The sequence below is a fragment of the Simochromis diagramma genome, unplaced genomic scaffold (assembly GCF_900408965.1).
Source record: "Simochromis diagramma unplaced genomic scaffold, fSimDia1.1 OVJJ01000802.1, whole genome shotgun sequence".
Classification (NCBI taxonomy): Eukaryota; Metazoa; Chordata; class Actinopteri; order Cichliformes; family Cichlidae; genus Simochromis; species Simochromis diagramma.
In genome coordinates, this window is record NW_024387492.1 from 15,452,586 (window position 1) to 15,470,946 (window position 18,361).

The 18,361-nt window shown below is 38.4% G+C and overlaps 1 protein-coding gene across 10 annotated transcripts in view; it reads left to right on the forward strand.

Moving 5' to 3' along the window:
- Nucleotides 1–18,361, forward strand: part of lama2 (laminin, alpha 2) — a 212,298-nt gene that overhangs the window by 179,970 nt on the left and 13,967 nt on the right. For 4 of the 10 annotated variants that reach the window (XM_040018526.1, XM_040018532.1, XM_040018533.1 and 1 more), the window contains 18 exons: nucleotides 171–353; nucleotides 625–630; nucleotides 1,269–1,423; nucleotides 1,968–2,111; nucleotides 4,499–4,632; nucleotides 5,490–5,649; nucleotides 5,736–5,860; nucleotides 6,160–6,322; nucleotides 6,754–6,898; nucleotides 7,016–7,154; nucleotides 7,822–7,833; nucleotides 8,464–8,584; nucleotides 9,725–9,880; nucleotides 10,699–10,752; nucleotides 14,039–14,190; nucleotides 14,297–14,473; nucleotides 16,177–16,348; nucleotides 18,042–18,134. In XM_040018526.1, coding sequence (XP_039874460.1) covers nucleotides 171–353; nucleotides 625–630; nucleotides 1,269–1,423; nucleotides 1,968–2,111; nucleotides 4,499–4,632; nucleotides 5,490–5,649; nucleotides 5,736–5,860; nucleotides 6,160–6,322; nucleotides 6,754–6,898; nucleotides 7,016–7,154; nucleotides 7,822–7,833; nucleotides 8,464–8,584; nucleotides 9,725–9,880; nucleotides 10,699–10,752; nucleotides 14,039–14,190; nucleotides 14,297–14,473; nucleotides 16,177–16,348; nucleotides 18,042–18,134 — 2,291 coding nt within the window. The remainder of the gene's footprint in view (nucleotides 1–170; nucleotides 354–624; nucleotides 631–1,268; nucleotides 1,424–1,967; nucleotides 2,112–4,498; nucleotides 4,633–5,489; nucleotides 5,650–5,735; nucleotides 5,861–6,159; nucleotides 6,323–6,753; nucleotides 6,899–7,015; nucleotides 7,155–7,821; nucleotides 7,834–8,463; nucleotides 8,585–9,724; nucleotides 9,881–10,698; nucleotides 10,753–14,038; nucleotides 14,191–14,296; nucleotides 14,474–16,176; nucleotides 16,349–18,041; nucleotides 18,135–18,361) is intronic. The other 6 variants (XM_040018529.1, XM_040018535.1, XM_040018536.1 and 3 more) reach the window with 4 other exon arrangements.

Consider the following 18,361-nt stretch of genomic DNA (forward strand, 5'->3'; position numbering starts at 1 on the left):
TCCAGATCTGACCTAAGAGCTATCTTGTTATTTCTTTAATAACACATAAAAATGATAGTAAATAAACTGAACAGTAAAGTATATATTTGTTTAAAATTTTGGGTTTGCACAACATGAATGTAAATTATGGCAGTTACAGTACACATCTTTTATGTTTCATCCTTTGACAGACACAGCAGCTAGGCTAGCAGCCACAAAGGCTGTAGCAGCGGATGCTAACGCCACAGCCATCGACGTCCTGGAGCGTCTTGGAGATTTGAACCTGCGACTTGGTGGACTAGAGCGCAACTACACTGATCTGAAGGAGACTGTCAGCGAAGCCAATCAGATGATCCAGGACCCTGAGAAAAACAGTAAAGTGCTTTTCTTTTGGTAGTTAGTATGCATAGTCTAATATTAGTAGGCAGGTAGTAACTAATTACTCTTTCTTTACTCTGAAAAGAGTGAGCTTTTGAACATTTTTGCAACTCTTACATCCTAATTTGATAAATTAATAACAAAATGTTGAAAATGATCAACTGGAACATTTCCAAACTTTTATCTTGTTGTTGTCTCAGATCTACGTAAATTCGAAATTGAAATTTGATATATTTCTCTCTGTTTCTCTTTTTTCAATCCCCACAGCAATCAGTATGTATATTTCACTTACTTTAATTTGAGCACGTATTATACGTGGTGCACCAATACCATATTTTAATTGCAATATCTCACATATTTGTTTTGCTTAAATACAACAAATCACAGAGTACACACTGTATTGAGTCAGCGCGCTCTTCAGTCAGTATCGCCTATGGCGGCATAGGCTGATTTCGACAGCAGTATTGGAGCACCACCCATTAATATTGTGATTATCTTTAATAGCTACACGGTAAACAATAGTTGCTTCTAATAAAGCCTCCATTCGGCATGAGCATGAGAGCTCTGCACACTGCAAGGCATAGCACTTCTTTTTTTAATTTTTATGTCTTCTCTTTATTTTTATCTTTCCTGGATCTTAAGCTGATACAATTTCTCCAAGTAAATAAATTAGAAGCAGTTCTCTTTGAATGCTGAGTTACACTAATTGTTTGGCTCTTACTGGCTTTGTCATCTTTCTGTCTCTTCCTCCACATTTCTCCTCCTCCAGTGATTTCCTCATCTACCATTATTTCGCTTCGTCTTCTGCAAGCTTTCTCTTTCTCTCAGCTGCAGTACTGTACCGAATAGTATCATGATAACAACTATGGTAGTGTTCTGTATCGTTGTATTTGATCTCTCTCTACCTTCAGTTCATGCTGCAGGAGCAAAAGTGAAGGATTTGGAGGACGAAGCTGACAGGCTGTTGGAAAAGCTGCAGCCAATCAAAAAGCTACAGGACAATTTGAAGCGCAACATCTCCCAAATAAAGGAACTGATTAACCAGGCCAGGAAACAAGCTAATTCAGTAAGTTGTTGACACACTGCCATGTACAACTCCTACTCATAGTTGTAGGAGATCACATGTTTTATAGTAGTTTAATGTTCTTGTGCAAGATTTATTATGATTTATTTGAACTTCCAGAAGCATTTGTGGCTGGCTAACACTTCGACAGGTTGACCAGGAGACAGTTGGACTGAACGTGTTTACATGTACGAGGCCCAGCCGTGGGTCTAGTAGGCTTGGTTTCTTTTGATGACTTTCTTCCACCTCACCCCTGGGAGCTATTTAGAAACATGTCGGTGCACAGCGGTTGGTTAAAACTCTGTTGCAGGACTATATATGGCATAATAATTCAGGCATAATCTGCCTGCATTTATAAATTAGATATCAGTCTATCTGAGACTGATTGCTCTCAGTCCAAGTTGGACTTGGAGGCAAACACCAGATGTTTTTTTTTTTAAATACTTGTGTTTTATTATACAATATATAGGATAAATTCAAACTAAAATTGAAGATTCCTTTTTGTGGAAACATTCTTAATTCCTTCACTCTTTCTTCCTGTTTACAGATCAAAGTATCAGTGTCTTCGGGAGGTGACTGCCTCCGTAGTTACCGCCCTGACATCCGAAAGGGGAGGTATAATACCATCATTCTTCATGTCAAAACCACCACACCTGACAACCTGCTATTCTACCTGGGATCAGCCAAATATGTAAGCACGTCTCAGAAAAACACAGGAGCATAAAATCAAAAGTAGTTTGAACTTGTACAGGTTGTTCATTTCTAAACAAAAACCAAATCTATTGCCTTAAAAATGTGTCTTTATGTCACAATTTAAATATGAAAATGTTCTTTTTTTAAAAAAATGTTTCATATCGATGCATTGTTCTCATTTAATTTAACACTCAGGTGCTATGTAGAGCACCATAACATATTTTTTTTCTCTTGAAGCATTCTCGTGTACCATTAGTCTTGCATTAAAAAGCACACACACTTGTCTCTTTCCCATAAACCGGCCCTCTCACACACCTTACAGGTATTCCCAAAGTGGCTTGTCTAATATGTGAATAACTAATACACATTGACACATACTTGCAGGCACCCTATAAACATAGCACTAATTTAAGTCACCATGCTACTCCCAAGGTGTGCATACGTGTGGGTTTGGTTGTAAACACATGTGTGTATCTTGATGAGCAGCACCAATTAACAACAAGTTTATGTTGCCATGTACTTTAGCCTGATTTCCCCTGAGAAATCTTCACTGCATCTGACTGGAAAGTGTGGAACATTCATATGTGTGTGTTTGTGTGTCTCTACTATTTTCTGATGGTGAATAATTCAGTTTGTATAGTAATTTTGTGTGTGTGCATGCACGCCTCTTACATTTTTCTAATAGCGTGTAATACTAGTTGAATAGTAACGATGCTGCCCTGTGATCTCTACTAATGAATAATCGGCATTACCCTGGGGAGACCAGAAAGATTAGTGCATGCACTTTTGTGTCTGTGTATGCGTGTCATTTGTGTCTTCAAATGTGACCCCCTGATAATCTCTAATTGCGCATAATAATATATGAATTATAATTCTTGGTATGCACTTCAGCTGCAACATGAAGATGAGAGCATATGCTGAAAGTTCACTTTTTTTTTTTTCATACTCATACACATGTAATAAGAGCATTAATCAAAATACAGCAAGATCTAGTAAAAATCCACTTACAAGGACAGATGGAGAAAAGGAAAGCTTTTGTCACCCCGGAATAGATCAGAACTGGGTATAAAAGTACTTCACTGTTCAATCATTCACATTTTAGTACATAGAACTGCTGTATAACTCCTGCATTGTGTCATCTTAAAAGCATAGACTGTGTTTAAAAGACACCTGTATGGAGGGAAAAGTAAAGCCACTGCCCATCACTTTTTACCTTACAGTTTGCCACTAATGGACATTATAGGCTCTGGTTTCATATGTCACTCTATGCTAGGACATTTCCAACAACGTTATGTAGGTAGTTGCTTCAGTTGCTCATAGTTTAACTCTGTAGTTGATTGCTCCACATGCAGCTATTTTGTGGTCGAAACAAGTTGCTCAATTTCACCGGCATACTGTGGTCTTACCATGCATAACTTCAAGCCTGTATATAGCTTACATGTTATTTCTCTTGTAAATCATTTTAACAGGGGTACCTTTATTGGCTTCACCACAGATCCCAGCTTGCTAAGGAGCTAAAGCATGATTGTTGGTTGTCCATTTCTAAACAAAAACCAGTATAAATATTACCACTGCACATTACGTTGTTATTTGCAGAATTCTAGTAGATAAATGATTCCACATTCACAAAGGTGAGAGGTGTACCACATAACCTCTGAGATTTGTGTGGTCTGATAATCACTTTGAATATATTGTTTGAATTAAAGCCTAAATCTGAGAACAATGCAGATTTTTATAAAGCATGCAAAACTATAGAGAATCTGATTACATTGGCAGCATCTGGAAAAGGTTTTGGATGAATTGGAAGAATGCCTAAGATTTATTATTATATTTAAAAAATATTTTCTTGCAACAAAATTACAACCTTTAAACTACCTTTACTGTCCTCCAAACCCTTTTGTTTAAAAAAAAAAGTGGTTAGCAGTGTCACCTCAATGCAGGAGGGTCGTGGGTTTGAATCCACCAATTTGCTGGGGCCTTCCTGTGTGAGGTTTGCATATTCTCCCTGTCACTGTCAGGGTTCCTTCTGGGTATTCTGACTTCCTGTTACCATGTTAGAACAATTGGAGAATAGGTGAAAACTGGCCATAAGTATGAATATGAGCATAAATGGTTTTCCCTACCTCTCCCCCTATGACACCTGGAATATGCTTCAGAATCACCGTGACCCTGAACACTGTATATCTCGAGTTTTCTCCAAGTATTTTTGAATGTTTCATAAACTGTCAACTTATTCATGTGCATTACCCACAATTACATAAAATCAGTATCTGTATTCATCTTGTTAAGCGGATAAATCAGCACTAAGCACAGTAACCTTAACCTAAAATAAATCGCAACAATGATCTTTTGCAGTTTATTCAGCATGTGTCTACTTTGTCTCAGGTTGATTTCTTGGCATTGGAGATGCGCAAGGGGAAGGTGAATTTCCTTTGGGATGTGGGTTCAGGTGTGGGGAGGGTCGAATATCCCCATCACACCATCCATGATGGAAACTGGCACAGGATCGAGGCGTCTCGGTAAGAAGAGCGCACTCATTCATGTGTATGGAAATGTGCTGTACCTTTGACACGTATGGTTTAAAAACTGATGTTACATCTTACATTTCAGGAGTTTTGAGAAGTCAATAATAATAAAACATGTGTACACCCACACACAATCACAAAGTGAGTTTACAAGAAAGGGGTATAACAAAAGAAAGTTACTGTACTTATCTATACATGTCTGTATAGATGTATATAGCTAATTAGTTTTCTACATTTCTTTATATATTTTTTTTGTCTGTGATCCCGTCTAACCACAAGCAACAGTTGTAACCGACAGTTGTTGCAGAAATAAACCAACAGTTACCTAAGGACATCTTCTCATTCATGCTACTGTGGAAAATGCACTGTTTCACTTGGGAAATCAAGAGATTGCAGGATGTCAGCCTGTGGCACATCATTGCATAGATACAGTGTAAGCTAACAAACTAGTTTTCTCTGTGAAAGCTGCAGCGATGTTTTAAGCAAGACCGTCTAACATCAGGCCAATTCACACAAAGGAGATGGCCCATTTGCACCATGTATTTCCATCTGAGAAATTTCCCAAAGGTGTCTTCCAGTGGAATCACGCAGACTATCGGTCTTAAGTGTTCCCCTACACAATGTAGAAATCTTGACTTTAAACTCCAAGGTGGCCAGCTGATTTTGCCATACATCTCAGAGTTTTCACTGCAACAAAACTGGCTCCACACTCTGTTTCTATCATTCTTCTTTAGCACCAAGAGTTTATAAAAACTGATTCCAAATGGCTCCAGTCATAACAAATCTCTTCCAGGCAGTACAGAATGCCAAGCAAAAAGACAACAAACCCTCTTCTCATTCTCTCAATACAGCAATGGGTTGAATGGTACCATATCAGTATATCCTCTGGAAGGCTCTATGGCTGGTATGATGCCGACCCCGGCCAGTGCCAACTCGCCCACGGCCTTCACCATCTTGGATGTAGACCAGAACGCCTACCTGTTTGTGGGAGGGATATTCGGCTCTGTCAAGGTGCCTGTCTGTCTGTCTCAAAACATGAAGAACCTGTCTTCCTGCTGTGTTTTCTCATGATTATCTTTTTTCTGTTTGTCTTTTAGAAAGCAGAGACAGTAAGAACAAATACTTTCACAGGCTGCATGGGGGAAACCTACCTGGATGGTAAACCTATTGGACTGTGGAACTACAGAGAGAGAGAGGGAGACTGTAAGGGATGTGTCGTCAGGTATACAGTCACAATTTAATTAGAAGTTAATTATTTTATTCTTCCTTACTGATATTGATAGTGTAGTCTTTTTATTACTCCCAGTTGTATTCCTAATCGTAGATATGTAAAGAACATTTTATACAGGAACTAGGATTTATTTATAAAAACAGCTGTCTTTTGCAGATATTCTGGTTGGTCTAATATTTAAGTGAGCGTTTCATTGTCTCGCCTACTTTGCATTTAATTATTTGTGACCTTTCAAACTCAGGCAGTTGGACAGGAAACAAAGCAGTTGTAAATTGGTCCTTTTTTTGTAGCCCCCAGCGTTCCCACGGTGAAGGGACCGTTCAACTGGATGGAGAAGGCTACGCTGCAGTGGGACGACCCACCAGGTGGAACCCAAATGTCTCCACCATCACTTTCAAGTTCCGCACGTTCTCCTCTGATGCTCTGCTCATGTATATGGCAGCTGAAGACATGGTATGTGTTTAATATGGTATTAATACCATGATGGAGACAGATATTTTGTTTATTGTGTAAGTTGTGAGGCTTTTTAAAATTTATTTAGACAGTAATAATACTGTAAAAAGTACATCAAACAATCAAACAGGTGTCAAGCTCTTACTGCTTGTGTCTTATGACAATTAAAAAGAAAACATTACAGTTCTCTTTATGTGACATTAAGAATAGTGTCCAAAATCTGCTGTTTTATTGAGCAGTCAAGATTTGATTAATTGATAAAATAATTTTAACCATTTTCTTCAGTCTAGTCCATATTGGGACCCTTTGCAGTATATTTTACACCGTGTTGTTAAATCCTATCTTTTCAGACTCGTGCTGTTATTGATTTGTACTGAATTTGAAACGCCAGAGTGTCACAGCAGTCTCTCCCTGTTTGATGCTCTCTGCAGAAGGACTTCATGTCTCTGGAGCTGTCAGAGGGTAAAGTGAAGGTTAACTTTGATCTTGGATCTGGAGTTGGAAGTGCCAACTCATCTAAGCGCCATAATGATGGCCACTGGAAATCCCTCACCATGTCGAGGAACAAGAAACTATGTAAGCCTTCTTATATAACCTGAGCTGTGAATCAATGGAACAGATAAATTAGAGGGTATACATATACAATCTCTCCGTGTTCTGTTGCTGATCATTTATCTTCAACTCTTAACAAAGCCACGGTGTCCATAGTAGACGTCGACAGCAGTGACGAGGAAAAGATTGTGGCCACATCTCTGGGGTCAGCTACTGGTCTGAACCTTAAGGAGCACCAGAAAATCTATTTTGGGGGTCTGCCAACGATTGGAAATTACAGGTACGCATAAAGTGCTGTAATTTACGTTGGTTCAGTTTATAAAAGCTTACATGATATTCTGTGTGAGAGCTGCATATTGTTTTGCGTTTGATTTACAGAAATGCTCTTTAATATTTTTGAATGTTTCATTTGCGTTAATTCATATAGTTTCCTCATGAGAAAGTTATTTTGACACTTTGAGGCAGTTAAAGTAGTAACAGACCAAACCTCCGCTCCAACATATCCATTATGTGGGATAATGCTTGCTACTAAGCACAAATACATTTTTATCCTATTTCTAAGCCCCATTCCAGAAATAGGATAACAATTAGGTCAGTGAAGACTCTGAGTTTGTTAACCCTGAGATGAGAGAAACGCCATATGTTCTGATCTGAGAGTTAACTTCAACTTTGAGCCTGTAACCGGGGTAACCTACTCACTGGCAGGATTTCTTCAACTTAGTTTAGCTCCTCCCCTCCTCCTGCACCTGAATCAGCTGTCTGACACTGGCTATCAAACCTCATAGCAGAGTGAATTAAATGGCATAAACATTAAAAACAACTTGACCAGTTCAATGATCAAAGTAAAGATGGCAAGTTGAATTGAAGGTTTAGTTTAAGAATGTTAACATGTTTACCATATGGTTGTGTGTTTGCTAATGCTTGAATGTCATGTTCCTTCTTAACAGCATCGCAGCCAGGTAAATGAATGAATAAATAAAATAAAAATAAATAAATTTTATAATCAAACACAATAAAAAAATAAACTGTATTCACTATTGAGCTGTGCATGAGGCTGACCTGCTGATAATGCTGTACAGCCCACACTGAATGTACGTTTGTTTGTTGGCTGGACTCTCAGAAATCAATTTTTCTATCCTTTGTTAATCTGAATTTGACGTTTGTTCAACAACATTTTGGTGGAATAACTCATATGTATAACTCCCTTCCATATTTTATTGGCATATTCAGTAGATTTAGATGTTAATCTACTTCCTGACATTTTTGAGATTGATGGGTAACTTAAAAAAAAGTGTATTATGCTGCTAAAAGAATGTTTATTGCAGTCGTTGACGAGGATTATCATATGCTGGATATTTTTTAAGAACTTTCTCTTGAATAACAGATACTCATCTTGAAATGAGTAATATAGAAAAATATCCCAGTGCATTTGTATGGACAAACGACATATTCAGATTATTCTTGTTGATGTTTAGGCATCACTCTGCTTGCGAATTCACTGCTGCAGTAATTCACTTCTACAAGAGCAGACTGACCGTTATTATGATTATTGAATACTCCAAAGTAAAACTGTCTTACACTTCATATAGGTCAGAGGTCATTCTGAAGAGGTATGCGGGCTGTCTTCGGGACATTGAAATCTCCAGAACGCCATATAACCTTCTGAGCAGCTCAGATTATACTGGTGTGACTAAAGGATGTAATGTAGAGGTAAGTGAGCTTTTATGAAACATCCCGTATGATTGCTGACCCTCTGGTTGCAGTATTATATATTTTAGATTTGCGATATATATAGAGAGATGTGTGAATGCGTCAGGTCAGCGAATATGTACACATAATTAACATAACATCCACTAAATGGGGAATCTGAAAAGGCATTAAAATCTGTTGATTGGATGACCTTGAAATTCTTCAGCTTTTTTTTTCAACAGCACATGTCACTTTCATTCTGATTTGCCTTTCACTCGGTTGCTTCTTTATGTAGGAAGATGGTTTCAGCACAAAGAATAAAATAAAAAGGCACAGACGTGTTTAATCTGCAGTACCCTTTCATATTCATGTTCCTCTCACAGACACAAACTATGCATTATGTATTAATCAGTGCATTTGTAAGAATATACACACTTCTTAAATTGCTTTTTATATTTTAATCTTTCAAGCCTATTATGCAAACACACTCATGGAGCTTTCAACAGCCATGCAAGGTTTTCACCATGACTAGTGCTATTCATTTACTTATAAAAAAAATGCAGCCAAAGCGTATCAAGGCCCGGAGAATGTTGAAGAAGATTGCTGAAGGTCTTTCTCTTGTTTTCTCCGTGTGGTGGTATTAGAGAGGAGGTCAAAGGCTGGGGACCTTCGTCTTTTGGAAAAAAGCAAGTCGTTATTATGTGAATGATTTAAAATAAAGACTTAGTTTAAGCATAGTATAAAGTCAGGTTAAGGTTAGATGTAGGCAGTTAGTGGTTGTAAGAAAAAAAAAAAAAAAGAAAGAAAGGAAAAGTCCTTATTAAAGTAATAAAACCACATGTGGGTAGGTATGTTAAATAGAGGGGGAGAATTTCATTTTTACAACTACCGTAACAAAAGGAAAGCTGGATGATGATGCACCAGAAAGTCTGTGTGAAACAGCGTGCCACTAAAATGTGTTGCTGTTCTTTGAAAAACCTTGACTAAAATATCAGAAAGTCATATAAATTTGATCAACTACATTCAGACTTGTGTAGTCGTTTTCACTCTTTTCTGTTTGACTTCTGCATTGTAGGCGTGATGAACGGTGCTGAACTAAATAACTGATCTGTCCATTGACAAAATACATGTCAAGTGAAACTGTTTCTTCTTTGTTTGCAGAACCTGCACACAGTCAGTTTCTCTAAGCCAGGATACATGGAGCTGAGTGGTCTGTCGCTGGCCGTTGACACAGAGATCAGCCTGTCATTCAGCACTCTAGAAGACACTGGGACCATACTGCTGGCAGTAGGCGGAGGGTCACCAAACAGACAGAAGGTTATTGTTATTTTATTAGGGTTTTTTTTTTTTTTTTTGGTCCATCTGTTTTACTCACTGAGTCACTCCAATACAATATACTTCTTAAATCTGAGTTGATCAAGTTCCTCATTCTGTTATAGTTGTAAGATATTTCTCATGGGTGGGGAACAGTGTAATATGGAGAGTAGCTTCATTTGAACTTAAATACTCATTCACCACTAATCACTCAAATCTTTCTCTATTGTCACCAGTTTGTGTTCAATATTTTTTCAGGAAATAGTTTAAAAATTGTTAAGTTGTTGTTAATAATTGCCATAAAATCTAATAAAACTGCAAGAATGTACAGTATAATCATTTATTATATAGTACATATATAGAATTTATGTAGTATGTAAGTGAAATACAATATAAAAATTGTTTGGTATATTATTTCAGTCCATCTTTGTATTTGTGCTAAAGAAACATTTTGAAAACATCCATTTGACTTTAAAGGGTTAAAACAATGTTTGCTGTGTAGTGACAAAATTTGCTTAATTCATCATTGCTACAGCATTATTTCTCCTTAAGGCCATTTATAAATACAGATATATGATCATGATTCATGACTCAAAGCTGTGCATGGTGTAAGAGTAGCAGATAGATAAACATATCTCTGTTTATAAATGACATACCAAGGCGGAGTAATATGTATGTAAACAATAAATTAAGCACTTCCCAATACCGTACTAATGCTTAATAGTGTGACATTATTAGAAAGTGCTACCAAGGCAGTATCAGAAAACTTATTGGAAGAATCTGTGCACAATAACATTGTTCTGAATATCTTTCCAATCCAGGCCCGCTCCACAAGCCTTTCAAAGTCCAAGAGGAAGAGAAGACAGTCAGGAGAGGTGGGTTCACCATGCACAGTTTGGACCCAAATGCTGTCTTGTTTGCCTAAGTGAATGGCAGTTACATAAGTGCATATTAATGAGATTTGCAGTTTTTGGCAACTGAGCTAATGGGATTGTTGTTTTCCAAAATGCACACTCTTACTTATACACACCCATAGATGTGCAACGACTCATACACACCTTTAGTAGCTGTTGTGGATGTTCATTGTATAGTGGCGATCTTAGCTTTTAGCTGACTTTGCCAGTGCGTCCACACAGTCACACAAGCAACTTTTCTGTAAGTGAATTAAGTTTCCATGAGTGCATATTAATGAGATTTGACTCTGTTGGCAACTACACTGATTAGATTGTTTCACAGCTAAAACACCTTTTTTTCCACCTGCACACACACATGTGCACACATGCCTGTCAACCCTAGCCAGTGCTAAATAATTAAATCCATTATTTTAACTCCCCTGAAAACACCATGGGCAGCATGTCATATTTGCAGCTGTGTGTGTTTGTATGTGCACGTAAGGGGTTTGTGTGTCATATCAGGTGTGAGGCTGGCACTCACACGCGTGCAAATTTAAATGTGTGTCGTGTTTTTGTGTGTGAGAGAGGTAGAGAGGACAGAGGGTTACCTCTAGCTTATCCATCATCACTGGTTGTTAGGCACATAAATCTATTTTTACTAACTATGCTGGCAGGCACAGCATTTGTGTGTATGTGTGCGCCTCTGTACGTGCGTGTGTGGAGAAAGGTTAAGCGAGGTTAAAAACACCATCAACTCAACTTGGCCCTGACTAATGGCTGTTTTAGAGAGGGACACAGAGAGAAGGGGACAGGAGACAAAGGATGGAGGGATGGAGGAGAGAGATTTAGAGGTGAAAGTAAGGATAGAGAAGTAAGAACAAAGCTAAAAAGAAAGGAAATGAGATGATGGGGAGGATAGTCTGCTGTGGGAGAGAACAAAAATTGAAAAAATGGAAAGAGCTGGGAGCAAAAAAATGAAAGGACGGGCACAGAGGAGAGGTAAGAAGAAAAGAGGTGGAAGAATATCTTAGATGAAAAACAGTAGATTGTTTTTAAGCTGGCCAATAAAGAAAGAAAAACAAATAATCACCTGTAGGTAAAAGATGGAGACCACCATGACGTCACAGAATATTTGTAAGCATTTGAGCCACGGCGACTTTAACCCTTTAAGACCATAGAGCCAAGTCCGCCAGAACTTATCTTTATATTTTTACATGCTGTAGTACCATTTTTGGGAGCATTTCAAGTTGCTATACATCAATACAACTGTCATATACCAAATTTTAATAATATGTATGCATTAAGGCCATAGTAACTACATAAATTGCAAAAAAAAGTGCAATAAACTACAAAAAAATTAAAATTGTTTTAGGTTTTGTTTTTTGTTTTTTTTTGTTTTTTTTTTACATATATTTCTAGTTAGAGAAATTTAAGAGGTTTGTCCCTCAAAACTGTAAATACAAAAAAGTTGCGCAAAATAGTTTCCCACCACAGGAAATTTATTTTTTACTGTCTTCATAGTTTGATTTTTGAGATACACCAATTTTTATATACTGCAGGAAAACTGAAAATAACGCAAAACAGAGCGTGCCCGCTTCAACCAGTCTTAAAGGGTTACAATGAAAACTAATAGCCCTGCAAAACTGTACTGTTGCAACCTGTCGGTCAAAATATAGTCACACTCCTGAATTATACCCTGTTTTTTTCACCAGATTTTCACTATAGTTGTACATTCAATATTTCACATGAGTAGTGATTGACAGTATAAACTTACTAGGAATGTGTTTACTGAGGATATAGTGAACAGTATCAATTTTTTTTTTTTGCTTAGACTTTTATGAATTCCTGTTTTAACTTGAAGAATTTCCCCATGTTGGCAATGCTAAAGAATGTGCACGTGTGCTATCTCCGTCTTTTATATACAGTCTATGGGAAAAGTCAGGATATGCACAAAGGGAGGAGAGATGGTAAAATGATGATGACAGTTTTGAGGTACATCTAAGAGTTCCTCACTCATTCAAAACAACTGAGAATTTTCTTTATACAAACTGGAGATCAAAACTCTTTATCTTTCCTTCTTATCCACTGAATGATTGCACTAGTTTTGACTGCCTCGAGATATCACATTACTTTTTGTTTTTAATTAAGACATTAGATTGTCTCATAAAATGTGAAAAACATATTGAATAGGCCTGACCTGAAAGACATGGACTGCACAGTTCTACCTGCTTCAGCTTTACACTCAAGATATCGAATGAGAAATGCAGAAAAGCATACCATGTTTTGCATGAATGTTGTATTTGTGCACATTCTTGTAAAATGCGCCTGTATGTGAGTCTGCATGAGTTGTGTGTGTACGCACGCGGGCGTGCTTTTGTACCCATGTACGAGTGTGAGATGGTGCGGCGAGAGCCATGTTGTAGCTACATCTCAGTTCAATTTGTCCCCGACCTCAAATTGAAATTCCATTTTCAGGTGGTAAATTGTCTCCCACTTCGCCCTCTGGCACACAGTGAATTAAAATTCAAATTAGCCTGACCCTGCACCACTGCTCTCTAGCACCTCTCTGTCTGTCTCACTCTTTCTCTCTCTCGCCATCTCTATCGTGCTTGCTGTTTTGCTCTCTGCCCTCTCATCTCTTCCCCCTATTATCCTGTCCTCTCCGTTCCTCTCATCTCTTGTTATCCTTTCCTCCCCACTCCCCTCGTCTTCCTTTATCTTGCTTATTTCCCCCCAATTTTGCTCTATATACCATATATCTCCCTGCATTCACCTCGCCATTCCCCCTACCCTTTCTCTGCTCTAATCCTCACTCTGTTTTGCCTCCCGTTTTTCTTTTTCTGTCCGTTTCATCTAATGCCCTTTCTTTCCCTTTTTTCTTTTTCCACAATGTGGGTATAGAGTTACAACCAAATGTGCATTTAGGTATTTATTTATTTATTTGTGTGTGTGTGTGTGTGTATGTGTCTTCTTTAAAACAACATAAATGGATTAGAAGCTAAAACAAGATTGTTGTTGTTGCAGTTCCCCTGTGTGTTTTTAAGAAATAATCTGTAATCAAACGCCTACATTTTCATGTCATTTTCTACTCATCAAAATAAAGTTTCTGATATATTTCACTGGACTGAATGTACTGAATTTAAAAAAATAAAGTCCTTTTGCATTTACTTATGCAAATTTACTTGAACTTTACCATATTCTGTCTCCTAAGGTTAGTTTGAATGTTCATGTTGACCCTGTTAATAAAGTTTATCTCAAACTCTGGCAGCCCTACCTCTCAGTCATGCTGACCAGAGGTTCGCTGGAAGTCGTAGTGTCTACCGGCAGCCACAATCGGCGACAAGCCACCAGACGACCTGAACAAGGCACGCTGAATGATGGCAGAGAGCACACACTCCGCATAGAGAGGCTAGCTGGCAGGTTAGCGTTTGTTTTTGTTATGAAGTAACAAACTCCTGTTGAAGATGTTTTATTGTGTGTTATAATCCATTTCCTCATTTTGGAATTTTTCTTTGTTTTCCAACAGATCTTTTGCAGTCCACGTGGACGATGAAGCCAGGATGCAGGGCGTGCTTCCCAATGACCAGCCATTGAACCTGCAGCGTATCTTCCTTGGTGGTATTCCCGCAGAAGTAGAGCAGACCTCCAACAGAGCCAACATCCCCTTCAAAGGATGCATATGGAACCTCATGATCAATGCTGTGTATGTTAAACTTTGTCACTCTGTCAGATATTACTGTGAACAGATTTGTTTTCTACAAATTTATTTGATGCAGGCATGATCTTCAGTTGAACAGCAGAGTGTTTGGTGTTTTTTAAGATGATTAACAGCAGTTTATTGAAATGCTAGTTTAGGCTGTAGACTTGTTTTTAAGTTAGCTTTTAAAAAAATTGGATACAAACAGTGTGGATCTGCCACTAGAAGTGCTTCTGTCTCCTACGATGTTGAGATCACACATGGGTGAAAGTACTAATTCACTTTACATTATGTTTAAAATGTTCCTGTTAAACCTGTTTGATCCATATTTAAACACTGTACTTACTGTCTTAATGATCACCATAGACATTATACACTGACAGGTTAAAGTGTAGTTAATGCAATTGCAGCAGGTCACGGTCGTGCTGGTGGTGTTGATGATGATAAAGCCCGTCTTTCTGCCTGAACAGCAGTAATTGAACTGTCCAGCATCATAAACATGCTCATAACTCAGATTACACCACCTCGTCTTTGTCTGTTTATGATTGCGTCGTTCCCTTCATTTCAGCCCTATCACCCCGACCTTTTCTAAGCTTACATCTGCGTGCCTGTCTGTCAGTTCACTCAGTGTCTGAAACAACCTCTCCCCTTTAGGACAACCTCCCTTTAAGCCAGGGGTGTCCAACTCCAGGCCTCGAGGACTGGTGTCCTACAGGCTTTAGATGTGTCCTTGAGCCAACACAGCTGATTTAAATGGATAAATTACCTCCTCAACATGTCTTGAAGTTCTCCAGAGGCCTGGTAATGAAATCATCATTTGATTCAGGTGTGTTGACCCAGGGTGAGATCTAAAACCCGGAGGACGCCAGTCCTTGAGGCCTGGAGTCGGACACCCCTGCTTTAAGCCAAAAAGATCTGGTTGGCAGTCCCATCCAAATAAAAGACCTGAGTGCGAATGCTCTGCTCACACATATGTATCTAAATGATGAGAGCAGGAGTTGGAAAAACCCTTGTAAGCTGAGCATTTAGAGCATTCTGAAGCCTAAGCGTTTGGCTAACAGGGATTGTTTAGTCTTTCATTGGTTTTTTGCTGGTATTGTATCTAAGGCAGAACCACTTTTGTCAAAGAAAATGTTATATCCATCTAAAGTAATGTTATGTAACAGAGCAGAACAGGGATCGGTGACAAAAGATGTGAGAGGCTCGTGGTGAAGCTGGTCGCAAAGTGCCTTGAAGAGAAAAAAGCAAGTGGACACAGGCGAAAAGCTACTTAAAAAATGTGCCCTGTGTGAAACAAATATATGTATAAATACTTGGAAGTGTATAAACTGAATCAGCTGGCATCAGTTGATGTATTGGAATCAGGGGCTAAACTTGGTTTTGGGGCTAAACTTGGTTTTGTGGCCTGCCTGATCTAAGACTATGCTCAGTTGATTTAGCCATAAAATTATGTGCATGTCAGGCCTGTTGTTTTTATTCACCAGCGGGGAATCCACCACACGCGACAGTGATGATAGTCATTTCAGCCTGATATTTCTTAGTTGCAGTTTTATTTGTATATGTAAAATACTAAATATCTACTTTATTTTTGTGAAGAAAATGAAATTAAGGCTTGAAATAATAAACCACAGCAAACCTTGATACGTAGAGATTTATTTAATTCTGTTGTGCACATGATTTTTACATCTAACTGCCTGTTCCCCTCTCAGTTTGTCAGATTTCGCTCAGCCTGTTTCCTTTGAGAATGCTGAAATTGGTCAGTGCCCGAACCTCGTCCCACCGCCACCTCCACCTCCTCTACCAGCAGAGAAGGAGCTCGAGAAAGAAAAAGAGGATTCAGAGCCCTCGACCCCCATCTCACCACGTCCAAGTCCTCCTGCTGTAAGTTTAATATAGCAACACGCCCCTAAACTAATAAAGGATGTTACAACTAATAAGTAAATTGTAATGGCCATTTTTTCGTTAGTCAGCCTGTTTTAGACTGTTTGAACATTTTCAAAATATGACAAATAATTATGTGCATGTTAGGCACATAGAACATAGTGTAGTAAAAAGACACACATTCACCTATGTACAGCTGTCCTACAGGGCTACAGTGCTATTTTTCTGACTCTGTTATTCAGAATATACTCTCACTCCCTTTCTCTCTCTGATGAAATGCAGCCATGGCCTGCCGTGTTAGCTTAGCAATTCATCACACAGCAGTTGTACAGCCCATTAACTTTTCTTTATAGTCCCTTTAGCCTTGAGTCACTAAACGCCAGCCCTGGCAGCCTGTCATACAGAGTGGAGCCATGGCGTTATGCTAGGCTAACTGTGCATACAATTAATGCTTTATGAGTGCAGAGGAGCCAAACACTCTGAGCTAACATTTAGCCACTATTCTAAGAAGCTGGCAGGCGGTAAAGTCAGTCATTTTTACACTCTTAGCACCGGGTTAGGCAAGATATATTTCACATATATGGCTTACAGCAGGCATAGGTTATCAGTTACCCAGTTAGCTGCTAAACTACACCTCTTAAGGAACATTGATCTTCAAGCACAGAGCCAAAGAACTCTGCTATCCTAGCTATAATTCTGGTTTGTTGCTTTATGGGCTGAGAATTCATCTGATTTTATGATTTAGACTGCAGGCTGTAAAAGCCACAGTTCTCTGAGTTCTCATCTACACATTAAGTGTTATTAGGGTGGTTTTTTATGTGTATTTATATATGTCATGCTTTGTTTGTTTGGTGCTTTGTTAAGACTCTTGACTCCTAGAGAAGTCTGTTAAATTAACATCATAATGTAGTATACAGCAGATACTATAGAAAACATCATTACTGCCATTTTTGTCTTGTACTGGATACAACATTGTTAAAATATTGACATGTTTTCATTATCGAACAACAGTTTTTAAAAATTGAACGGCACAATTTTGGCTATTAGCACATTGTTTTCAAATGATTAAGCAATGGAGCTCTGCACACAGGTTGTGACATGAATTTTTCATCAGCAGTAGGAGGATTTTGTCAAAATGAAGAAGTAAACACTGGTTGAATCACAGTTGACAGAACACAACAACTCAGCATGCGTATGAATGAAAAGAGCTTCTTTACTTCCCACTTCTCTGTCACGGCTTCTGTATTTTTGATTCTTCTGATAGTCACCGAGTACCAAGTGAGGGGTCAAAGAGGCTCCATAGGCCTCAGTGAACCTCTGAAAAATATAACTCAAACTTTAATTTGAGCATTTTCCTTTTTCTCTTTGCATTCTGATTGATAATGTGACAACTGCCTCTAATTAGCTTTTTAAATCTCAGGTCTATAATTTCCTTCATTTACACTGAGCTGCAACATTAATAATGTTAAACAGGCTATATTTTCAGCTGCAAAATTTGACTTTTTCTTTAAAAAAAACCCAAAAAACTAGAAATAGGCCTTGATCTATTCATCTGTTTGAAGAAACTATGGTAAGAGTCTAATAAGGAATGGGAACCGTTGCTTTTTGGCATTATCATCTGCTCTGTCATCATTCTGTCTCTCTGGCTGCCACTAATCTGCTTCCTTCCAACTCTCCAACTGCTGACTTGCAGGAGGCTACGTCCCCTTCCCTACCTGCTGCTGCAACCCGTGCACCTGCTACTGTAGCACCGTCCAGTGATAAACAGAAACCCAGCTCAGATGTGGTACACACACACACATGCAAACACACGAACTCAGTACTGGTTTGCTATTATTAAGTCAAGTGTAAGATTGTGTCACTCAGATTTTGTGATTTCCTCTGTGGCTTGCAAGCCCAAAACTTGTCCATTCATACTGAAGACATGATCCAAAAAAAAGAGAAGATGACAAATAAATAATTTAATCTTTCAGAAACAAAAACTTTATTATTTTCTAGAAGCGCTAGTTAGCA